Source organism: Oryza sativa, chromosome 10 (genome assembly GCF_034140825.1).
Source record: "Oryza sativa Japonica Group chromosome 10, ASM3414082v1".
Taxonomy (NCBI): Eukaryota; Viridiplantae; Streptophyta; class Magnoliopsida; order Poales; family Poaceae; genus Oryza; species Oryza sativa.
Window position 1 is genome coordinate 13,768,096 of NC_089044.1, and position 25,292 is coordinate 13,793,387.

The 25,292-nt window shown below is 44.6% G+C and overlaps 2 protein-coding genes across 3 annotated transcripts; both read left to right on the forward strand.

Annotated features, from left to right (window-relative positions):
- The first annotated feature begins 6,772 nt into the window (after positions 1-6,772).
- LOC4348539 (GDSL esterase/lipase At1g28590) lies at positions 6,773-11,695 on the forward strand. Its single transcript, XM_015758473.3, has 5 exons — positions 6,773-7,194; positions 8,170-8,385; positions 9,181-9,332; positions 10,519-10,798; positions 11,002-11,695. Exons 1-5 carry the CDS (start codon positions 6,876-6,878, stop codon positions 11,202-11,204), a joined length of 1,170 nt encoding a protein of 389 aa, XP_015613959.1. The 5' UTR covers positions 6,773-6,875; the 3' UTR covers positions 11,205-11,695.
- A 3,405-nt stretch (positions 11,696-15,100) lies between these two features.
- Positions 15,101-17,020, forward strand: LOC4348540 (GDSL esterase/lipase At5g45910). Of its 2 annotated transcripts, none has more exons than XM_015757757.3 (4): positions 15,101-15,419; positions 15,498-15,719; positions 15,888-16,039; positions 16,217-17,020. In XM_015757757.3, exons 1-4 carry the CDS (start codon positions 15,158-15,160, stop codon positions 16,784-16,786), a joined length of 1,206 nt encoding a protein of 401 aa, XP_015613243.1. In that variant the 5' UTR covers positions 15,101-15,157; the 3' UTR covers positions 16,787-17,020. The 2 variants fall into 2 exon arrangements, with proteins under 2 accessions (XP_015613243.1, XP_015613244.1); XM_015757758.3 differs by having other exon boundaries at positions 15,104-15,419; positions 15,888-16,043.
- The last annotated feature ends 8,272 nt before the right edge of the window (positions 17,021-25,292 follow it).

Genomic DNA, 25,292 nt, shown 5'->3' on the forward strand with positions numbered 1-25,292 from the left:
TCTCTTATTCCAACTCTTAATTACAAGGGGTGAAACTTTGCTAGCTATTGCTAGCTAAAACTACGTGGAGCGTAATATCCTTTTTTTTATGTGTGTTTGTCCTCTCTAAGCAGCCCTAGCTCTCTCCTTATAGTCCACGCAAGAACAGCATAGTGGTTGGTCCATCACTAGTGGACCCTAGTATAGGGGTTAGCTATTGAAGGTCATGTTACTTATTGACAAATGGGCCTGGCTGTTGTGCCCAACTAGGGTATAGGCCTTGCCACCTGGCTGCGCGTTCTGAGTGTGCATGCAAGGTTTGGAGTAGAAGCCTAGAGCATTGTTGACGCCAGCAGGAACCTTCTGTTAATTAGTCTCAGGTAGAAGAAAGTGTGAAAAGGTTGTGCCCGATAGAGTGGCATCGGCAAATAACCATGCTGCCTAATAGCCCACACTCTTTCCCCGCAGGGGTGATGATGGTGCACGTGACTGTTGTACAGGCACCATCCCATCACATGTCGCCTCGGTTGCACCCTAAGTTGGTAAGCATCGCCTAGCATTTTATGCAAGGCTTACTTTGTTGATGATAGCTATAGCACCCCGCGTCCTATCACGGTTAATGCGCTGGCGCTACCCCAAGCTCAGCCTTGCAAGGGCCAATCTCGAGGGCAAGCAGCAACCATGCCCCGAGAGGCGAGGTCCCAAGCTCGGGTTCCAGCTAGCGGCCATAGGGATGAACACGAGGTCACCCCTACCAGGGGCGGTCCTAGGTTCTTGTTGTGTTTCTCCTCAAGTGCATATCGACCATTGCATGGGCTAGTTGATAGTTGTGTGGGCTGCCTGATCCGATGTTGTTCATTGGGTTCCCCAAGCAGCCAGTGATGGGAAGCCTGGTTCCAAGTTTACCAATATAGCAATTGAAAAAACAAAAGGTGGTGATATAAATTAGAGTGCTATATGATTTGATCACGGTTTAATTTTTATAATGAAATCCAAAATTAGCTCTATGGGTCCGAAGGGGCCTTAATCACAACCTAGTGCAGGACAACAACATCAAGTAAGAAAATAAATAAATGGTAAAATAACAGGAATGAAAGAAAGCAGATGACCCATCAATTTTTATGAACAAAAGAAAATGGTAAACCAATGTAAACTCTAATGGAATTGGTCCTAACGGACCTGCTGAACCACTCAAACAAGTTGATTCTGCTTAGGCTCGCGCATGGGTTACGTTCTTATACAAGGTTAGGTTCAATAATCCGGTGTGACCTTGGCTTAATTGAGTAGGTTTGACTCAACCACGATTGTACCATACCAGATGTTACTTATCTTATTCTTATCATGGAGTACGAATACGGGGAGAGAGAGGAAGAGAGGGAGCTGAGAGAGAGAGAGAGAGAGAGAGAGAGGAGATGAAGAGATATGGTGTGGGTTGTGGTGGGATATAGACGAGAACACCTTGAGTAGTGAAACACATTTCCGAGAGTCATGAATATATATATTTTTTAGGGAACCGAGAGTTACGAATATGATGGTATTGTTAGTATCCAAAAAGGACATTTGCTTTGGTTGGAACGTGGATCCCGGATGTAGAACCACAATGTCATCAAACATGAGATTGATGACTACGGTATGGAAACGGATGAGAACAAAGCACATTCTCAGGCATGGGGATTCCCTTTTTTAGCCATTGAAAGGAAATGTGTTGGATGTGCTGATGATGGCGTCGGCCATGGAGACAGTGAGGCACACAAGAGCTCGGTGTCGGTGGTGCGTTGCTATATTCATGGAGAAGAAGCAGAGGGAAACTCTTTGGTATCAATCTATTAGGAATATGTTTACATGGTTATTATGGTTCATTTACATTACCCATCTAAATAATTACATAACATAAAACCTCACTGGTAATAGAAGATTTTAGTAGTGCAAGCAGTGGGGAAGTATCAACGGTTATCATCATGGAGGCTAGGGCTCGGCGGTGTGCTCAATTTTGCGAGAAATCGATCAAGAGAGGAATGATCTGAGTGGCGTGACGATAGAAGATATGATAGTCATGGGCCTAGGATGCAACACAAGTTTAGGCTGCAAACGGTCAAAGAGGCTCACGTACGTGAAGCGAGGCACATCTTGTGATCGGATTAACGGATGATGGAGTCAAGTTTCACATATCAAGTAGTACAGAAGAGACATGTTAGGTCTTTTTGGCACAACTCTAGATCCAAATTTTTTTAAGCTGGGTATTCCTAAATCTACAAATCCATGATCTTTATATATATAGATATATATATATATATATATATATATATATATATATATATATATATATATATATATATATATATATATATATATATATATATATATATATATATATATATATATATATATATATATATATATATATATATATATATATATATATATGATTATGTTAATAACATTCGGATAAATTATCTTATTTCATTTTAGATTAAATTTTTAATTTTTAATTCATCAAAACAGTGGTAACTATATGTCGGAAGCCACAACTTTGATGGAGGCCATGCAAACAACATCCTAAAAGTTCTTTTAAAAAATGTCAAAAAAGGTGATATTAGAGAACTACCGGTATGACCAAACTTGACTTCGTCCGTGAGATAAAAAAAATTACAATTACTAGTAAAGAAAAAGATGCAAATCAGCAATATTGTTTTTCCATAGCCATTTGTTAATTTTGTATCTCACGAACTAGGTTGAATTAGGTTGTGCAATTTCGTATGGTTCTCTCGAATCATCTTACCTGTATGTGTGAATTTCTTTTAGATCTTTTGACAACTTTTATGCAATCGTTTTTAAGTTGTCACCAAATATATGGTCTCCACTGCATAGTTTTCTCTAAAATAGGGTATATGTTGAAAGTAGGTAAATTTTTCCCTAGTAATGGTACTCGATTTATTCTTCCTGGGTGCAGTAACCGCGTCGTGTGGTGCAACCGGACCGATGGCAGATGACATGGCATTTCCATGGGTCCGCTTTAGTATATACAAGGAAAAAATATGAATTACCCCCTAAACTATTGCGACAGTACGAATTACCCCTGAAACTACAAAACCAAACATATTAAACCTCAAACTATTGAAACCGGACGAATTACCCCCCCCCGACTCAATCCGGAGCGGTTTTAGTCCTACGTGGCATACACGTGGCGCCGACGTCGAAATCCCATCAACAAAAAATAAAATAAAATAATGTAGGGCCCACATGTCATATTAATACTTTTTCTGTGTGTGCTCTTATCGTTGGAGGCGAGCGGCTACGAGCCCGGCTGGGCGAGCAACGGCGGGCACGGTTCCGGCCGGCAGTAGGCGCGGCGGGGAAGGGGAACCGGTCGGCGGATGGGAGGGCGCACCAGGCAACGGCTGGAGCGGCAGGGAGGGGGCGCGGCTAGGAGTGCTCTCCAGGTCGCGACGGGAGCGGCGGGGAGGAGGAACCGGTCGGCGGTGGTCGCAGGAGAAGGTGCCAACCGGAGCCGGGAAGTCCGGCGGCAGAGACATGTTCCACTGGAGCGACGCTGACGCGCCAGAGGCCAGGGCCAGCCGATGGGGGATCCCACGATGGGACGACGGCCAGTGTTGGCCTCCTGACAACTGGGTCGGCGGAGTAGATCGAGGCGATGAAGTGGCATCTGTCCTCCGACGACAGCGAAGCAGGGCGGGGTGGCGGTGGTGGAGACGGGGCCATGCCGGCGGAACTCGGGCAGCTGTCCTTGACCGGAGTGGAGGAGTTGGTCGGCTACCCCGGGCCCGGGCATGGCTAGAGGGCGGCCGACGGCCGGGCATGGCGAGAGAGCAATCGACGGCCGGCGGGTGCGACGGGGAGGGCGCCGTCACCAGAGCCATCGGTGTAGCCAAGTCGCCGCATCCTTCTCCTCACTGCCATCATCGTTGACTTGCTGGTCCCCTTCCTGCGAGGTCGGCCGGTGGCGAGGAGAACTCATAGAGGGCGCCGATGGGCATGGATAGGCAGCGAGGTTGCCCCTCCCTCCTGCTCCTAGCCCCACCCCCACCCTCTACTACCTCTCTCTCTCTTTCTCTCTCTGGTTATGGCGGGTGTGTTGTAGAGAAGAAGAGAGGAAGGAGAAGATAGGGCCATAGAGGGTGTCAGGTGGGCCCTACTGCCAGGTAGGATTAAAACAAAATTTCATTGCCACGTTGGACGCCAAGTAGGATCAAAAACAGATGATATTAAGATAGGGGGGTTGTTTGTCCAGTTTGAAGAATTAAGGGTGTTAAATGTCCGGTTTTATAGTTTAGGGGGGTAAATCGGACGACCGCAATACTTCAGGCGGGTAATTCGTACTTTTTCCTATATACAATGATGTGGAGTGGTTGTAAGACTCGCCATTTTGCCACACTGAGAAGTGAGAACATTGTATGACATGTGGACTCGATGCATCATTAAGGTGAGAGTTATAACAGGGCTATAATTTTACAATAATTTCGGCCCCATCAATTGGGCATATGTGCGCATAATACATTATACGGCATATTAGCCAGCCAGGGGCGGAGCTACAGTAAAGGGCCGGTGTCAGGCGACACTGATGACTTTCGGCAAAACCTATAGCAAAACTGTTTATCCATATGTTATTACACTATGATCTAAGTATAATTAATATACTATGACACCGATAGACACGTTATGACACCAACGAATCGATTTTCTATATTCGCCACTGATATTAGCAGAATAATAGGTACCGGCTTATAGGTGTTGGTTTATTTAAAACCGGCACTTATACTTTAGAAAAACTAGGATCTATACTTATATTACAGGTGCTGGATCTATATAAAATTAAATCGGGACCTATAGTATTTGTACTTATTTTTTTTTAAAAAAGGGCACCTATAATAAACTATGGGAACGGGCACCCGAGCCGAGCTGAACCGAGCGCCTATACTCCACTCTTAGTCCTTATCCATCTGGCCATACTCCACTCCTTCATTCTTCCCTCCCTCCTCCTCACCTCTGTTGCGAGGTGGTGGCCGGAGTCGGTGGAGGTGGTTGCGGTGTTGCCTCCATGTCTGCTGCCCTCCCCTCCGGCCCCCACTCCCTTGGCGGAGGCGAAGGAGGACTGCGGCGGCCGCCTGCGGAAGGCTACATCCAGCGGCAGCGATAGAGAAGACCAGCGCGGGCGGCCATTCTCTGCTGCATCCGCCTCCCCCCTCCCCCGCCTTCTCCTCCTCCAGATCCACCGCCGGTGAAGAAGACCGACGGTAGAGGGCGAGGCGGCGGCCGGATCCGGCGATGACCTCTCCTCTCCATCAGGCGACGATGCCGGTGGTGGTTTTAAATTTAATTTTTTTTTGCTTTGGTTGGTTCCATATAGAGCAAACAATTAATAGAGGCCTCCATCGGTAGTCGTTGAGTTAATATCACTTTGGGCTATGTTTTATCGTAAAAGTTTTAGTTTGGACCACCCTTTGTCCATTTTTTTACTTTAGGCTAGGTAACTTTATCTTAATTTGTTGTACAATAGACTACCTCAAACCACATCTTTAGCACTTCAATGACTTTGAGCAAAACATTAATGACATGCCGGCGAATTTTCATACTTATATGCATGTCATACCTTTATCAAGGAGACGTTAGACATGGTTTGCGAAGAGAGCTAGAATGGTCCATTAATTATGCAACAAATATAAAGTTACATAATTCAAAGTGAAAAGATTGGATATAGAATGATCATGAGTTAAACTTCGACGATAAAACATGGTACGAAGTGCAATTCACTCTTAAACTTGTCATCCTCTAAAATTTACTTAAAATAAAATAAATGCCACACCTATGAGAACTGATTTGGTTTTATTTGATAACATAATATAGATATGCGCATAGAAATACGGATTCGAATCGGAAAGTCATGTACGCAAGCAAATCAAGAACTGTTTATGTGATCCCCAGATTCCTATTATATGATAGGACAGTAGGTCCATCTCTATCCCAAGCTAGTGCACCACACATATCACAATATCAGCCAAAACTCATGCACCCCACTCCTCTCTGACTCCGTAGTCCAGTTGAAAAGACAATTAATCAAGTGAAAATTGGAACCATGTCATTATAATTTTATAAAATTTAAGATATGATATCCTGACCCACATGTCATTGACTCATATGGGTCCTCATATCATTGAAATACCGATGGCATATCTCAAACATTGCAAAATTATAATGGCATGGTTCCAATTTACCCATTAATCAACGGGAAGGACGCCGAGATGTGTTCGGCACTGCCTGCTAGTAACTTTCAGAACGGAAAAGAGTTAACTCATTTTCATATAATTAATTATGTATTAGCTAAAAGAGTAATTTTATTGGTTCTTGAGAAGGTATCAGAGGCACCATATTTTCTACAGTGAAATCTGGTACCTCCAGGGTTAGGAGGTATGGAAATTTATGGTAAAATTTTTCTTACCTCTCAGTATAATTTATCTGGCTAAAAACTTAAAAATTAGATTAATATGAATTTTTAAAATAACTTTTTTCTGATTTTCTCTAATTCTCCACAGCATCTTCATGTTAGTACAGTAGTATATTTGTGTAGATCAAATAAATTATGGAAAGTCAGCGCGCGTGCAGCGGCGGCTCAAGAAATTTCGCTGTCACGGCTCTCTCACGGCATTGATCTTCCCAAACCCATAATGCCACCACTCGATCGATCACCACACTGCTGCAAATAATCGACTTTCTCTCTCTCTAGTCTCTATATACAATATCGATCAGTGGAGCTTAATTTGCAAATTAACCACATTCGAATTTCTCTCTCTCTCTCTCTAGTCTCTATAAACAAGATTGATCAGTGGAGCTTAATTTGCAAATTAACCAACATTGCATTGCCTACGCAAGAGCGAGCATACATGATTTCCATGGCGCCGGCGGCGCCATTTCCACGTCGTCTTCTACTCTCGCTCCTCCTCGGCGTGCTCGTCGTCGCCGTCGTCGCGGCGGCCGACGTCGAGTCGTCGGCCGGCGGCGGCGGTGGCCGCCGGCATTCGCCGCGGCGGACGCGCTACTCCCGCGTGTTCAGCTTCGGCGACTCGCTCACCGACACCGGCAACGCGGCCATCCTCCCGGCCACCGCCGGCGGGCCCTTCACGCGGCCTCCGTACGGGATGACCTTCTACCACCACCCCACCGGCCGCGCCTCCGACGGCCGCCTCGTCATCGACTTCCTCGGTAAACATCAACGATATGATCCCGATTATTTTTTTCTTAAAAAGAAAAAAAAAAGAAAGGTCCCAATCATCTATGATGGAGAATAAGTGAATTGTCTGCTTTTCCTCGTCGATTTTGCTATATACTTATCCATAAATTTTTTCCTTAAAATTTAACATATGTAAATATAGTACAATCTCAGTGTAACTAAGGTGATGTTTGGATACATGAACTAAATTTTAATCCCTATCACATCTGATATTTGGACACTAATTATAAGTATTAAACGTAGACTAATGATAAAACTCATTCCATAACCCTTAACTAATTCGCGAGACAAATCTATTGACCCTAATTAATCCATGATTAGCCTATGTGATGCTACAGTAAACATGTGCTAATTATGTATTAATTAGACTTAAAAAATTTGTTAGCGAATCAGCTCTCATTTATGCAATTAGTTTTATTATTAGTCTACGTTTAATACGTCTAATTAGTGTCCAAACATCCGATTTGACATAGACTAAAATTTAGTCCCCGATCCAAACACCACCTAAATACAGTAATTTGCATGTAACTACCATTTAACTACGATATAATTTTAAACCGTTATATTTGCTTTAAAATTCGTGCAAGGACGGTAGGAAAAAATCACAACCCACACACATGTGGGAGGATTCGGTACCGTTACCTCTGTTTTCACAGAAATAGCATGTCACCTAGAGATTTTTAAAAATTATATACAAGTTATACTATAGTTACTTGCAAACTATAATATATTCACATCACGATTATACTACATTTACATCTGTCAAATTTTTTAGTTAACAAATATATAGCTAGCCCCGCAATCTTAGTTTTCTGATTGAACGTGCATGCAGTTTTACTTAAACAAAACCATGGATTAATTAGTTAATTGTTATCATGTATGTAATTCATGTGACGTCGTCTTCATCGATCGCTTGTTTGTGTGGACTGTGGAGCGCATGCATACAGTGAAGGCGCTGGGGCTGCCGGAGCCGACGCCGTACCTCGCCGGAAAGACGGCGGCGGACTTCCGGCGAGGGGTGAACTTCGCGGTGGGCGGCGCGACGGCGCTTGACCCGGCGTTCTTGAAGAGCAGGGGAATGACCTCCTCCGTGCCAGTGTCTCTCAGCAACGAGACGAGGTGGTTCCAGGATGTCCTGCAGCTGCTCGGCGCATCAGCGCACGGTAATTAAGCTAGCATTGCACAACATTAATTTCATGCTTCTGATGTTAATAGTTACCTAGTTGATTGATAGAGTGAAAGTAATTAGGCCGTGTTTAGTTCCACGCTAAAATTAAAAGTTTGAAAAAATTGGAATGATGTGACGAAAAAGTTGAAAATTTGAAGAAAAAAGATGGAAACTAAACAGGCCTTAACAAAATTACTCAATCAGGCTTTGGTAGGTTATTCCCTGATAGAGAGAGACTTTTTTTGGAAAGTCTTTCTTTTTTGAGAGATCGGATAGGAGCTCTGCCATTTAAAGACTTTTGGAAACTCTCACTGTTAATCACGAAAGTTTAATACTTTCTCTATTTCACACACTGTAAGATTTTTTGGGTGTTGAATAGATTCATACATTAATTGATCTATGTATATGCGCTTTATATATGTGCCCAAATTTAAATGAATATTAATAAATTTAGATAAGGCGATGGAGAGAACAAAACATTTTACATTTTACAGTACGGAAAGAAAAGGAGGGAGTGTATCTAAACACAAAATGAACAATTGGGTTGTCTATTTGAACCAATGGAAAACACAGTTTTGAATTTTGACTGAACAATTGGGTCGGTGAATTAATTCACATGTGGCTTCTGATCGATTTGGGTTGTCAAATTGTACAGTTTTGAGTGAAGTTTAACACGAAGAAATACAAATGTCTTGCTTGAATAATTTTTTAAGCGGCGTAACTTAATTTGATCGCACCGTACGTCCCCACCATAACATGTTTTTACCACCAATATTTTCTACTACTTCAGAGAAGCACACAATCGCGGCAAGCTCAATCTTCTATTTCGGCGAGATCGGATTCAACGACTACTCTTTCGCCCTCTCCGCCGGCAACGGCACCGTCGACGTTGCGGCGAGCTTGGTGCCCGACATCATCGCCGTCATCCGTTCGGCCGTCACTGTAAGAGCAGCGCATACTACCATAAAAATATTTTTTCTGTACAAGGACCCTGTAGGTTATAGACGGTATAACGGACTGTAACTGTCTCGTCTAAAAAATGGACTTCCATTTTCACAGATGACTTTATAATAGGAGCGCATACAAAAAAAAATCTATTTTCATAGGCGGACCTCTTAAGGGGCCGTTTGTGAAAATGATCATATTTTCGCATGTGGTTCTCTTAAGAGGCAGCATACAAAAATCTATTTTCGCATGTGGACCTCTTAAATGCTCTGCAGGAAAAAATTCCCTCCCTTCTTCACAATATTTTTCTCCCTCCACTTTCTTTTCCTTCTCACCACATCAAAATTTTTCCAACTATCTCTCTCTTCCTCTCCTCAACTCTCCCCTCTCTCTCGTCTTTCTCTCTTCCTCTTCGAGCGGAAGCGAGCGTCGGCGGGCAAGGAGCGGCTGCGGCGCCAGCAACGGCAGCCGATTCAGCGGTACCATCCTCGGGAGCACAGGATCCGCAGCACTCGGGAGCGGCTATGGCTGCGCGGCGACGGTGGGCGCCGGATTCGACGGCGCCACCCTCGGGAGCAGCTAATGCGACGAGGACAGCGATTGCGAGGTCTGGTGGCGAGGGTGGTGGATCCGGTGACTGCAACGACGGCAGCGGCCCCCTTGGCCCTCCCCCGTGCAGATCCGGCGACAGACTCGAGCAGGAGGCCGGTGGCGGCTCTCCCCCGCCCTCCCCCGCGCGGATCCAGAGTTGGGCGGCACGGTGGTGGCATGTGCGGGCTCCGGCGGCAGGCGCGGATCCACTGTCGGCGACAACGGGAGCTACGGATCCGCCGGCGGTGGAGATGGGAGAGGCGGATCCGCCAGCGATGGCAGCGGTGGCGATTAGCTAGGGTTAGGGTTAGGTTTTTGTGTTTTGGATTTTTTTTTTTGCGATTTTTCATTTTTCGCTTGCACACGGCTTAAGCGCTTGCATTCCGCATGCGGTGCACCACCCGCATGGAAATATTATCATTTTTATATGCCCTATTGGGCAGGCAGTTGGTACAACCGCACGCAAAAAACTATTTCGACAGTTTGAAAAAAATATGTTTTTGTAGTAGTGGCCCGCTCGATTTGATTCGTGGCCGGTTGCTTTGCTTACATGTCTTGCAATTGAGTTGTGTGTGTGTGTGTATATATGCAGGCCGTGATCGCCGCCGGAGCAAGGACGGTGGTGGTCGCCGGCATGATACCAATTGGATGCGAGCCGGAGATGCTTGCCCTCTTCCCCGGTGGCGCAGGCAACTACTACGACCCGGCGTCCGGCTGCATCACGCGGTTCAACGACCTCGCCGAGCTGCACAACCGTGAGCTGCAGCGGGCGCTCCACGAGCTCCGCCGAGCCCACCCCGGCGCCACCGCCGTCCGCTATGCCGACCTTTACGGTCCAGTCGCCGCAGCTGTCGCTTCGCCCAAAGAATACGGTACTCTCCCCGTTTTATATTACAAGTGACAACGATATCTTTTTATCCTTTTTCCAGACGTGTATATTTCTATAAAACCGGTAGAAAAAGATATATATTTTCAATTTCTTTTTCAATCGGCGACAGAACAATCTCCGCACGCGAGACGAATCCATCATCATCGTCGTCTCGCTGCTGATATGGGTGGATGTTGTTTTCGGCAGGGTTTGGGAGCTCGCCGTTGGCGGCATGCTGCGGCAGCGGCGGTGAGCCGTACAACTTCAACGCCAACTTCACGGGATTCTGCGCCACACCAGGGTCGACGGTGTGCGCGGACGGCCCATCATCGTCGGTGTCATGGGACGGAATCCACTACACGGAGGCCACCAACAAGCTCGTCGCCCGTGCCATCCTGACACGACCGTGAAATCATCAACTATATACTCCCTCCGTCCTAAAAAGACCATCGTTTTAGTTAGTCCAGGCAGGGACGGATCCAGAAACAGAAAATTGGGGGGCCTCGGTTACATGGTTTCTTCGACCTCTAGCCATCTAAAAACCTTTAATTTAGCATTTACGGTGAAAAAAATCAAAGGGGTGCTCCGAGGGGTATCCATAGGTCTTGTGGGTGTAGGGGGGACTCGAGTCCCCCTGCACCCATGTTGGATCCGCCCCTGAGTCCAGACATATTAAACATGCATTTTGTTAATATGCTCTGCATTAATATGAAGAGAGGAAATAAGAAGGAAAAAGAATGAGAAGGAAAGAATACAGTTGGAATGAGATGAGAAAGACCAAGGGATAATAAGGAGGTCTAATGATTCCACTCTAAAAAGACACTATTTATGCGACATTTTTTTAAAGCTAAAACTATACTTTTTTAAGGATGAATATAGATCTTATTATGTTGTTGTCACGTATTATCTCGCTCCATAAAAACCTTATTTATTACTGAAGTATTTATAGCATAAATACATAATTTTTAAATTCAGGATTTATTGGAACTTTTTATTATCCTCATTTTTTTCCTTCCTTGGTTGGTTGGAGACCACCACCCAGCCTCTAAGGGCACCGCAATGGTTATCTATAGGCTCTCTACAAGAGATCCATGTCAGCATATTTTCCTACTTGGAAGAGATTAAATGAAGAGAGAAAGAGCAAAGCTATCTACTAACCTGGAGATAGTCTATAGAGAAAAACGAGGCAATGGATTAGAGAGCTATAGATATCCATGTAGACATACCATTGAAGTGATTTACTATTAATCTAGTCTATTGCTGAGATTTACATGTTTTATAGATAGCACCTTACTTTACCATTGCGGGTGCTCTAATCGTCAGATGTAAACAATCATTTATTAAAGTTTGGGCATGCTAAAAGTCTAGAAAAAATACAATATAATAGGAGGAAAATCACATAGTCCTAACGGCATATTTGTCTTTCCACATCTATATTAATGTCAGGATTTAGCTAAAAGCTACTCTCTCTTTTAAGTCATTTGACTTTTTTTAAAAAAAGTTCTTTAGTTTTAATTAAGTTAATAGAAAAAATTAGCAACATTTACAACACCAAATTAGCATTGAATATATTTTGATTATATGTTCTTTTATTAAAAATATTACTATATTTTTCTACGAACTTGATCACATTTAAATAAGTTTGACTAAGAAAAAGTCAAGCAATTTATAATATGAAACGAGGGAGTTTGTTTTCTTGAATGAAGTCAACAAAACAAGTATATACATGCCTTATTTGGGTAGCTGAAAATCATATCATAAGAAAGAGTCGGTGAGAATTTGAAAAAGGTTAGTCTTTTTTAGCTTCTGGCTTTAAAGTTCACGTTTCAGATTTTACAGCTACATATTTTCGAAATTTAGATTCTGAGAGTCTTATGTATAATAAGCTCTCGTAAATAAAGTTTATAAGGATGATTTTACGTGCGTAGTGAGTATATAGCGTTTAAATAAAAAATAAAAGGAAAAAGTACGAATTACCCCCTGAACTATCACGGTTAACCGAATTACCTCCGAACCCGAAAACCAGACATTACTCATCCTGAACTTTCAATACCGGACGAATTACCCTCCTCGACCTAATCCAGAACGGTTTTGTCCTACGTGGCGTACGCATGGCAATCCGGTCAGCATTTGCTTTATTAAAAAGTTGTGGGACCCACCTGTCATACCTCTCCTTCCTCTCTTCCTCTCTCTATCTTCACTCTTCTCTCTCTCACTGTCACGGGCAGTGCAAGGGCGAGAGGTGGGCGGCGGCGCAAGCGGCAGCGGCGGGCGCGGCGAGATGTGGGCGGCACCGCGAGCGGCGGGCGGCGCGCAGGGGCGGACGGGCGGTAGGCAGCGGCGCACGATGGCAGATGGGTGGTCGGTGCGTGGGGGCGGCAGTGAAATGCGGGGAGGGCGCGGCGGGTGGCGCCGAGGAGGGTGTTGGAGACAGCGGATGGCGTTGCGCCCTCCCCGATCTCGCTGCGCGCCCTTCCCTGGCGGCACCGCGGCAGGCGTTCGGCAGGCGGCGGCGGCAGCGCAGGACACGGTGGGTGGCGATGCGGGACATGAAGGCGGCGGCAGGAAGCAACGTCTCTGCAGGGACGGCACTCAGCGTCGTGGCGCTGGCTGCCGCCGCCGACTGGATCCACATAGCCGACTGCCGCCCGGTTGACCGGTTCCCCCTCCCATCCCGCCCGAGCCTACCGCCGGCGTCACGGGCGCCGCGTCACCCCCATGAGGTAAGGAAGGCAGTCGTGTCGGAGGCGCTCCCACTCGAGTGTCCGCCACTCTCGCTTCCGCGTCCCTCACCGCCGTCCGTCGTTCGCCCCAGCGCGCCACAGTCCGCCGCCCGCCCCTCCACGCCGCCGTGCGTACCTGCACCCGTGCCGACTGCCCCCACCCACCTGCGCCCGCGCCGACCGTCCCCGCCCACCACCCATCCCCGCGCCGTTGTGCCGCCATACGAGAGAGAGAGGAGAAGAGTCGTGCGAGAGAGTAGAAAGAGAGGAAGTAGGGAAGATGAGTATGATATGTGGGTCCCACCTTTTTTTAATAAATAAAATGCTAACTGGATTGTCACGCGTACGCCACGTAGAACAAAACCGCTCTGAATTGGGTTAAGAGGGGTAATTCGTCTGGTATTAAAAGTTTAGGATGAGCAATGTCTGGTTTTTTTTAGTTCAGGGGTAATTAGGTCGACCGCGATAGTTAGGGGGTAATTCGTACTTTTGCTAAAATAAAAATAAGGTCACATGGTCGTACCGTTAAAAAAAAAAAAGTCATGGCCGTGTCCCTTCTGGACCGCGTCGGCTTTATTGGTTGTGGGCCAAACCCAGGCTAGCCCAACCCTCCTAGCTTCATTAATTCTAACACGGCATCAAAGGGAGCAAAATGTCAGGGAAATTAAATTTGGTTTGCAGTGTTCGCGAAATAAACACGATTATTACATGACTCTTCCTCCTTGTCGTCGACGACGTCGTTGATCCTGCGTCTTGCATTCTTGTGTTGGACGTGTGCCATTTTAATTTTGGAAGTGTGAAATCGTCAATTCATTGAGATCTCGGTCAGTTAGTCGGTATCCGTCACGTCTCTCGTCGCAATCCCATCGGTGTCCACACCACGCCGGAGGTGTTTCGTTTTGTTTTGAATTTTTTTTCCCTTTGAATGAACGTTACCTCATTTTGTACCCCTCGCTTAAACACGATTGAACATTTTAGAGTATGTTTTTATAACACTACATGAATTTTGATGAAACTATTGTAAAATTACAGATTTAAATAATTGTATCCTAAACTATAATTTAGCGGTAAATTATTTCCAAAACTACATATTCTAGAAATCGTATTATAAAATTAGACCTAGAAATTGTATTATAAAATTAGACTTAGCGATATTCAAGTAACTATTAAGATTACAAAAGTTTTAGTTTTCTTTACAAAACTGATGTTAAATTTGTAGTTTTATAATACGATACCTTTAAATATGTAGTTTACTGAAAATATAATGTTAAATCTATAATTTTGTGATACACATTTTTAAATTGATAGGCTAATCAAAGTCTTGTAGTTTTGTAAAATTTATTCAAAACTTTAAAAAACCATGGTGAGATAGATCAATATGTGTGATGTGTTGCTTTACAATCATGTAATTTTAAATTCAACTTAAACAACAAGAATAACAAAATATGGTTGGGCATGAACTATAGAGTATAGACAATCTCATTTGTTTTTCGATTCTGAATTTGTCAAAAAAATTATGACTTAGAATGGACAGCTAAAATATATACATAAAAGAGAGAGAAAAAAAAGACTTTCCTACTGGACGCCAATTACAAATAGATAGAACCCTCGCCGAGCCGGTAACCACGGGAAGCATATCGATGACGCCATTTTCCCCGCATCTCGTCGCCGCCGCCGCCGCGCTCCTCGGCGTCCTCGCCACCGCCGTCGCCGGAGGCGGGACGGGCGCCTACACCCGCGTGTTCAGCTTCGGCGACTCGCTCACCGACACCGGCAATGCGCTGCACCTCCCGTCCACCGGCGGCGGCGGCGGCCCGGCCAGCCGCCCTCCCTACGGCGAGACCTTCTTCCGCCGCCCCACCGGCCGCGCCTCCGACGGCCGCCTCGCCGTCGACTTCATCGGTAGCCAACCACCACCACCACACATTCATTCTCAAAACCAAAATGGCAAACTTCTGATCACGACGTGACGACGTGCAGTGGAGGCGCTGCGGCTGCGGCACCCGGCGCCGTACCTCGCCGCCGGCGGCGAGACGGCGGCGGAGTTCCGGCACGGCGTGAACTTCGCCGTCGGCGGGTCGACGGCGCTGCCGCCGGAGTTCTACGAGGGCCGTGGTCTCAAGCCGTTCGTGCCGGTCTCTCTCGCGAACCAGACCGCCTGGTTCTACAAAGTCTTGCAGATTCTTGGATCTTCAGATCACGGTAAAAAAATCAAAAAAAAAACATTAGAAATAATTAACGTGGATCGCGACGTGCCATCTACCGGCCGAAATGTTCGATCAGTGTATCATCGAGTGCTTTTTTATTTTTCTCTGACATCATTAATAAACGCACGTGCCGGAAAAATGCGTGTTGGTTCACTTTTGATAGGGAGGAGGAAGATCATGGCGAGCTCGCTGTTCATCGTCGGGGAGATCGGCGTGAACGACTACCTCGTCTCCCTCGTCGGCAACCTCACCGTCGGCGAGGTCGAGACCTCCGTCGTGCCGCACATCGTCGCTGCCATCCGCTCCACCGTGAACGTACGTAAGTTTAATTGGTACGATCGTTGCGTTGTGTAACATCAACTCTCTGACGTGTAATCTTTTTGCGCGTTCACAAAAAAGAGCAGATCATCTTGATCAGTAATGACACATCGACCAGTGTCACGACACGTAGGTTTTCGATCGATCTCATGTGTGTGTGTGTGTGTGTTGCAGGAGGTGATCGCCGCCGGAGCGACGACGGTGGTGGTGCCGGGGATGATACCTCTCGGCTGCGAGCCGCAGCTGCTCGCGCTCTACCAGGGCGGCGGCGGCGTCGCCGGCGACGACTACGACCCGGAGTCCGGCTGCATGACGCGGCTGAACGGCCTCGCCGAGCACCACAACCGCGAGCTGCGCCGCGCCGTCGCCGAGCTCCGCGGCGCGCACCCAGGCGCGTCCGTCGTCGTGGCCTACGCCGACCTCTACCGCGCCGTCGCCGACATCGTCGCCTCGCCGGGGAGGCACGGGTTCGGGGGCGCGCCGCTCGCCGCGTGCTGCGGCGCCGGCGCCGGCGCGTACAACTTCGACATGGCGGCATTCTGCGGCGCGGCGGGGTCGACGGCGTGCGCGGACCCGTCGGCGTACGTGTCGTGGGACGGCGTGCACTTCACCGAGGCGGCCAACAGGCACATCGCCTGCGCCGTGCTGGAGGCCGGCGGCGGCGCACCGCCGGCCGTGGCAACGCCGCTGGCGACGTGGTCGGCGGCGGCGGAGGCTGGACGTAGTAGGATAGGGTGCTCTTAGACTGAGTATACGTGGATGGCTGGGATAGCTTCCACGTGGAGGCCCACGGTGAGCCCGTGGCCCTACGCCCTCTTGCTGAACATGTGGATGAATTGATCCATCACCTTTCTGTTTTGTTGACCAGTGAAGCAGACTACTGTTGGCTGTTGCCGTCAGACATTTGGGCAAAAGATGTATTCAGTGATGTCATACTGATATATTGGAAATTACTTTGTCACAATGTTACAAAATCAACTGATAAAGACTCCCTCGAAATTAATTAAAAAAACATTAGTTGTGCCCTATGGTAGATAGCCAGCTGGGTAAAACATTTTAATTGTCTAAGAAAGAACTACTCTGAATTAAAGTGATTTGACCGACGTATAGCAAACCTTACATAAACGTTTAGGGCTCATTCATTTCAATAAAGGAAACATATAAGAATATCCATTCGTTTCAAAGGAATCCAGCAAAGAAAAAATTTTCTATTTCTCCACTTTTTGGGGGAAAACACACGAAAAAAAATAATCCACTTCAAGACAATGTTTTCAATATCCTTTGGTTGGCTTGCTAAATAATCAAAGATAAGTTTTCTATGTTTTTAATGGGTGAATAGCTAATACGGTCCCTGAAGTTTCGCTTCGGGCTTAATTTAGTCCTCGATGTTTCAAATCGTCCAAACAAGTCCTCCAAATTTATTATTTGGGTTAATATAGTACTCAGACCCACAAAAAATGTAACGTAAGCATGCCAAGTCATCCTTACATGCAGTGGTATGAATAAAATGATCATTCTACCCTTATATATCATATACAAAAGAAAGAAAAGACACAAACAAAAAGAATTGTGGAGGGTGGCCAACAAAGGAATTTACACTATCAGTGCTGGCTACAGCAATCGTAAATGACGATTCTAAAACAATCATACACGTGTGAAACATTTATCTTCTTTTTTTTCTTTCTTTTCTATATGGTATATAAGGGTAGAATGGTCATTTCATTCATACCGCTGCATGCGAGGATGACTTGTCATGCTAACGTGGCACTTTTTGTTGGTCCAAGGACTATATTAACCAAAATGATTAATTTGGAGGACTTGTTTGGACGATTTGAAACCTCAAGGACTAAATTGAGCCCGAAGCGAAACTTCCGTGACTATGTTACCTATTCATCCATTTTTAATTCTCAGACTTGCACATGTATTTTCATACTATTTCTATGTTTCAAAATCCTATAAACTAAACGAGCCTAGACCCCTTTGGCTCGGTGAATTCATAAGGAAAATTAAGGATAATTCAATTCTATATTTCTCATTGAAATTTCTATAGAATGATAATCCTATGACTTTAGAGGAAGTTTTCCATGAGGTCATAACTAACGGTTTCTTTCCTTTTTCTTACTTCAAACACCTTTTTTGAAGTTTTGTGTTTTTCTTTTTTAAGCAATGTAGAAAATGGAGAATTGACAAAGAATGTTTGGAAGATTCAATTTTCTATGGACTTTTTTCATATAGACCACTTTAATTCACGGGAAAAAGATTGAAACTTTTCCATAGCATTTCTATAGTCAAATTCCAAATGAAAACCAGCGAACGTTTAGTCTTCTTGGAAACATTTTTTGGTTCAATGTGTCTTATGGCACAATCAAAGGTCTTCTCTTCTTGTTGGGACATGGCCGGGACCAGTACTTTAACCATGGGTGTACGTACCAAGTTAATTAAAAAAATTATCAACAATGTATTGTTATATGTAGAAAAACTAAAATGACAGCAGTTTACTACATGCTTTGAAATCGGTTTTTTGGCAGTGTTACGACAACTATCTAGCCTGTTAGGTCCAAATGTGTGTGTGTGTGTAGTTTTGTGCAAATCTGGATTTGAAAAGTATAATTGGATTTGACATCCAATTCTTGTTTTCACTTTTATAAACAGATCGAACCATACCTTGTACACAATTATACTGACCAATTTATGTTTTTATAAATGCAATTGTAGTTTGTATACAACCATATCGAGCAATGTACACCGTTATAATCTAAATCCACCACAATCGTATAGGGCATATGTTCTTTTTTTATTATTATTTCACGTGGTAATCATTAGAGACCTTGAGATCTATTTTTTTGTATTTATGCAATTTATTAACATTGTTTTTTAACATTTAGTACACGTTTAAAAATATATTTCGTTTATTTGGCCTCTGTATAAAAAGCACACGGGCACTACGCTGCGGTCAAAAAGAGAAAAGTAACCTCATTTTCTTTTCTTGATTTGTGACGTTCAGTTAATCAGTTTGCATGAGTATCGTGTCTAAATCAACCTAGGCTAGCTACCAACCTCATGATAAAACATAAAGCTACACATGCCAATAAATATTGATCGACCAAAAGTGCACACTACATATATCTCCATACTAACTTGGAGAAGAATTCTATCACCAATTAATTAAGCGATGAGTTCGGCATGTTGCTTTTTATGCACATGTGCATGCATCCAGCTTAATTAGTGGAAGAAAACGCATTTAGGCATCTTAGAGTATAGGTTAAAGTGCAACCTCTATGTGGATCATATCACTGATCTTGAGGAACTTTTGGATCACACGAGCTCTTTAAAATCGTGTTTTGCAGAAAGTTTACATCACGACGACCATGGCACAAACAACTTTCACAACCAAAAAGAATGTTTAGGGCCAACTCCCTACCTTATCGGTGCAATGTTTCTTTACAACAAAAAAATTCGGCAGATATATATGCATGAAACAACATTTGCCTTATAGGGCAAGCAACACGTGACAGTGAGGATATAAAATGCAATTGGATGTACAAAAGTTATTATTTATTGCGATGGATGAAGTTGTTTGCTTGTGCTGTGTAAGCATGGATGAAGTTGTTTAATTTGCGTCGTGTGCTGTATGAGCATTATTCTCTTGACCATCTAGTACATATGAATATTATAGAATTGGAAATGTGGGATGAAAAATAAATGTAGTGAGAAAGTGAATGGCTTTTTCTTAGCAGAAAAGGAAAATTCTAAACCCATGTAAAAGCCATGATCACGTCAAAAGTTAAAAGCATTCCTCTTATCCTTTTTCATCCATGAAGTAGTCAAGTAGCATACACAAAACATGTGGGGAAATGTAACAGCTATATTGCAACTCAACATATGAAAAGATTATGTACACCATATGAGCTTAAAAAGTTAGAGCAGACAAAACGACAGCACATGAAAAGAACACAATTAGGATATGACAATCTAAATCATGCGTTGGAATAACAAAAAAAAAGTTGAAAGACAAAACATAAGTTGTTGAAAACATTCAGCTGTTCTTATTGCTGGAATTGTGCTTCAGTACGTTTTCTTATTGTAAGGTTGAATTAATATTTAAAAGTAAACATACAAAACATATTAGAACAAGTGGCCTAAGTAATGCACAATAAGATCTTTATTTTTGAGAAATCATATTTTTAGAAGCATGGAGCAAATAATCTACGGTAGTGATATAATGAAGAAGCTGAAAAAAAGGGGCTATATTACCATGGACATTCTGAAGATAGTATGGACCCATAATGTGGCAATCAGTACATGAATTCAGGAATTAAAGTAAAAAGATTTTGTTCCACAACACGATTCATTTTTATATAGCTTTCTAATGAATTCATATGAATTAGAGGTCCAAGCTAAGTAAATCCCTTGCTTTTGTATAAAAAAAAATTGGCGGCCGGCAGAAGCCAACCTGAGCATATTCAACAATAGCCCCTATAGTTTAAATGGAGGCTGCCCCATTTATTCAAGATCTAAAAGATGCCTCCAATCTAGTAGTAGTCTCCATTTCTCAATCCTTATTTTTTTAGTTTTCTCTTTCATTTCAATATACACTCTATCTTTATGACTAGTTTAACACTACAATAATTCAAACATAAATATTTCTAACACATAGAATTCAACCATATTTAAATTCACAATTGTAAACACCATGTTCACAATTTATATTCAACCATATTCAAAATCAAAATTTCAAATGGAAATGAAAATGACATATCATACCATGAAAGTCTCGACATATTAATCATAATCAGGTTTATTCTAATTAATAACAGATCAAAACACTGAACAAAGTTTTAGACACAACATGAAGTTCGATCAAAAATTAAAAGCAAAGCCATGTAACACTGCCAAGGACATGCAAAAGATGGCATGGGCAGGGATGGTTCAAAGGGCGGCGGCCATGGAGCACACAGCTGGTGTTCATGTGCCCGGCGGCATGCAGCCTGTCAGGTGAGGACGATACCAGCGCCTACGCAGGAGATCACCAGGAGCGGTGAGGTTGGAAACAATGGCATTGTCGCAACGTCCCCTGGATGGAGGTGACACAACACGAAAAGGAAATTGTCATCTCGTGTAGAAAAAATAGATGGGGATTGTGGCTAGAGTCTCCAAAACTAGAGGCTTGGAGGTGAGATTTTGGTGCCTTACTATTCTAGAGGTTGTAATAAGGACTCTGCTGGAATTTGTTTTCTACGCTCAACCCTCGAAAGTTGTTTAGGGGCTCTACATTTAGAATCCTTGCTGGAGATGCTAGCTCTCTTTGCCCATCTATTTTGCAGAAAATTTTAGGGAATAAATTTAATTTATTTAGTTAGATTAATTAGGGATGTGCTACGTTCTAGGCACTAAGGAGTACTACGTGCTCGCGAATTAGCCGATATCCATCATATCCTTAGGGAACCAAGCACTATCTAAACACGCAATTGTAAAGCAAAGCGTTCTCGATTGGAACTCAAATGATAGGGAAATGACATAACATGAGCTATTGCAGGGAAAACTGACCAAAGCTAAATACACATAAACTTTTCTTCAACGCTACACTTCTTTTCAGTCTGAATGCTTGAGATTTTTTTCAGTACTGAACGCTTGAGATTTCCATGATTGCTGCCTCTTGTACACCTGTGTTTGTAGAGTGTGTAACATCATATCTCTATTTAATAAGCCCAGTGGTTTTTGTACGGAGGGGGGGAAATGATTCGATTCTTGGGGTCACCTAACGAGTTGGAATGCAGTAGATATATGTCATGTTCCCAATCAGAGGAAAACAAACAGGTCTTGCCAACAAAACTGACGCACAACACGCTGCGAATTAATGTCCGGCGGAAAATCGGCACTGTACTTCTCTTGTACTCCCTCCGTCTAAAAAAAAAAAAGACAAACCATGGTTTCCGTGTCTAATGTTTGACCATCCGTCTTATTTGAAAAAATTATGAAAAAAATTAAAAAGACAAGTCACGCACAAAGTATTAATCATGTTTTATCATCTAACAACAATAAAAATACGATTTATAAAAAAATTTCATATAAGACGGACAGTTAAAATTGGACACGCAAATCTAGGGTTTGTCTTTTTTTAGGACGGAGGGAGTAGCACGATGTGGTTTTGACAGCAATCTCGAGCGGAAAATCGGTACTTCTCTTGTAGCACGATGTTCAGTTTTGACAGCAATCTTTTTTTGTAGCACGATGTTCAGTTTTGACAGTGAAACGTGCGTGCCCCGGTTGAGAACCGGAGAAGGAAACTAAAGCATGGCAGCATGGGCTGCCCGGAGAAAAGATAGGGATTAGGCTCCCATCTTTTAGCTAAATGCTGATATGACATATTGAATAAAACAATAATAATTTATACATATAAATAAACTTCTCAGCGATTTAAATTAATGTCGATATAAAAAGTAAACTTGGATGAAAAACTAAAAAAACTAGGTTTTAAGTTTTAAATTTTAGCATGCATATATATCGGCTGATTTTGTACAGAGGGAACGATGCATGGAGACGTTAATGCACGGCAGACGGCAGATGCATCGGCGCATCAGCGATGGACGGTGCTGGTTGATTGTGATATATGCCGATCGATGCCGCCGTCCCCTTTTCTCTCGTGTAGTCGTCTGGTAGCACCGCACAAGACTATACACGCCGAGAATTAAAGGCAACGCATGCGTGGCCGGGGCGGCTGGAAAGTTTGTGCTGCTTTGCTAGGGCGGAAAAGCAAATTAAACAGCCGGCCGGTGCACACATACAACGCACGCGGCAACGGCGGCGAGGCGAGACGCGCGGACGCTTGCCGACTGGCGACTGATGACGACTCGATTGGTTAATTTGGCCGCCGGCTCGATCGCCCGCTGCTGCGCCTGCGTGGTGCGCGCGGGTGAGCAACCCACAACCATACCACGCTTGCTCGATCGGGCGCGGGCGGGCCGGATGGATCGCTCGATTTTCCCCGGCTCGGTTGGGCAGGCGGCCGAGGTCGTGTGCCCACCGCGGCGGTCTTGCTCTGGGCCGAATTGGACGGTTTGAATGTTGAAAGGTTTGCAAAGTTGTTGTTGGAAACACGTTCATTTTAGGTCCCTCATCAAGTTCGAATTTCGATATTACGTTTTTCTCAACTTTTAAAACCAGTGTACCCAAGATCCCAAATAGTATAGTACCTGGTTTTAGCTAACGTGGCGGGTGAGACCCACGTGGATCCCACAAGTGAGGCCTATTTTCTTCTTCCTCCAACTTACCATCTCTTTTCATCTCCTATTCCCCCACCTTCGCCCCTCCCCCACTGTCTGTCGATGGAGAATGGAGGAGAGAGAAATATGTCTAACATGCAAAGCCCAGTCATCACGTCAGCCAAAGCTGGACGCTATACTGCTTGGGATCTCAAGTATATCGGTGCAAGTTGAGAGACTCTTTATATATGATATTACGGTTTGACAATGAAATTTGAACTCGATATCAAGACGAGAAACCTAAAGTAAACTTATTCCTCGCTGGATATATCAACACGTTGTAGGCTGAGCCCTGTGCGTTGTATTGTACTGGGCCGGTCGCTGGTCTGTGCTGTTGGCAAAGCTGCATGGGCTGCCCCGTATTTGCCAAATCACATCGGGCATCATTCCAGTTTTTTCAGCGGTTTGGTTTGTCACTAATACTACTTTACCCAATGAGAACATTTACAGTGCAGTGGTTCGCCGAGTGGTCTCACTGACCATGCAGGCTCTGAGCCGGAATGGCCTCGCAGAAGGTATGGTGGCTTACTGAAAGAAGTGTGGTCCTCCCAGTGAAAGGGGAGGAATAAGGTGTGCACCTTAGTCATCTGCACGGGAAGAGCGATTGGCAAGCCAATAAATGGAGGAAGAAGGGAAGCCGAGGGCGAAGATCCACCACCTGCGCCACCTACAAAGACGACTCCAACGACCTGCGTTAACAACTCCGATGACCTGCGAGAGAACGAATGGATCTGGCATGATCTGTTTAGCTCGTGGCCAGTACCAGTGATTTTCTAGTTTGTGTCGCAGTGCAGGGAGTCGAGACGCAAGGTAGTGTGTGCGAGAAAGATGGGTTCGGAGTGTAGAGAGAGGAAGGGAAGGGTGGAAAGAGAAAAAAAAGGTGTTATGCCAATGACAAATGGGGCACAGGTCTAAAAGGGGTATATGTGTGATTCAATTTTGTTCAAGAGGGTTCCTCATGTAAAAGTTGTAATCAACTTTGGTAATAGAGGATAATACAAGGGCTAAAGCGAAAATTTGTAAAGGCTAGAAATGCAAAGATGCCTGTGGCCTTTGGTAATTATAGCACACTTTGGCCATACGAGTCTACTGTACTAAATACCCTAAGGCCATTCACAGGCACCTAGGTGTCATTCTCCCTTATACAGCCAGCTCAAAGATTCTCCTCCACCTAGGCATAGCTCGGAGCCTCGCCAAGAACAGGGAGCCAATTTTTGCTCCCTATTATTCGCCAGAATCGCAGCTTTTGGGCCACAAGAGAATAGATGAAGAAGGGAGGGGAGGGGAGAAGCGCCGATGCCATCGTCCTCCCCGATCTGCGTCAGCCCCCCCTCCCCCCCAAATCTGCGCCGGCCGCGATGCCCCCCGATCCATGCCTGCCGCCGAGGGAGGAGGCCGGACGGGGAGAGGAAGCGGCGGTGCGCCAGACGGGGAGCTCCGCCCGGTGTGGTCGAAGCTTGGGCCGTGCCGCCGCCTCTGGCCCCGACGAGGAGAGATGGAGGCGTGGAGTTCGGTGCCGCTGGCGCTCGGACGATGACGTCGCTGCCTTCGGCCCCGATGAGGAGAGATGGAGGCATGGAGCTCGGCGTCGCTGCCGCTTTGCTTCGTCTGCCCGAGAGAGTGAGTGGTGGGGAAAGTGTGAGAGGAGAGAGAGGGAGAGATAAAAGTGAGTGGAGAGAGATAGGTGGGATCCACTCCAAGCAACATGCATTGTGAAGTATGTAGCTAATATGGTTCTTTAGCCCAGTTAGAAGCCCAAGCGCGGCATTTTCCAGGACACACTGTGAGTAGTTTGCAAGATATGAACATGACAAAGGTAATTGTTAGGAACCTTTTCATGTCAGCACGTAAAACAAAACGATTTATTAGCTCATATTTAATTAAATGTTAGCTTAAAAGTTTTTAAATAAATTAATATATATATATATATATATATATATATATATATATATATATATATATATATATAAAAATATACTGTTAATTGT

What these genes read in the sequence shown, in the direction of transcription:
- LOC4348539 (XM_015758473.3), top strand. Translation starts at nt 6,876, where the DNA reads ATGATTTCCATGGCGCCGGCGGCGCCATTTCCACGTCGTCTTCTACTC. An exon ending in CCTCGTCATCGACTTCCTCG is followed by an intron (nt 7,195 to 8,169) that starts GTAAACATCAAC and finishes GCATGCATACAG; the next exon opens with TGAAGGCGCTGGGGCTGCCG. An exon ending in GCTCGGCGCATCAGCGCACG is followed by an intron (nt 8,386 to 9,180) that starts GTAATTAAGCTA and finishes CTACTACTTCAG; the next exon opens with AGAAGCACACAATCGCGGCA.
- LOC4348540 (XM_015757757.3), top strand. Translation starts at nt 15,158, where the DNA reads ATGACGCCATTTTCCCCGCATCTCGTCGCCGCCGCCGCCGCGCTCCTC. An exon ending in CCTCGCCGTCGACTTCATCG is followed by an intron (nt 15,420 to 15,497) that starts GTAGCCAACCAC and finishes GACGACGTGCAG; the next exon opens with TGGAGGCGCTGCGGCTGCGG. An exon ending in CCATCCGCTCCACCGTGAAC is followed by an intron (nt 16,040 to 16,216) that starts GTACGTAAGTTT and finishes TGTGTGTTGCAG; the next exon opens with GAGGTGATCGCCGCCGGAGC.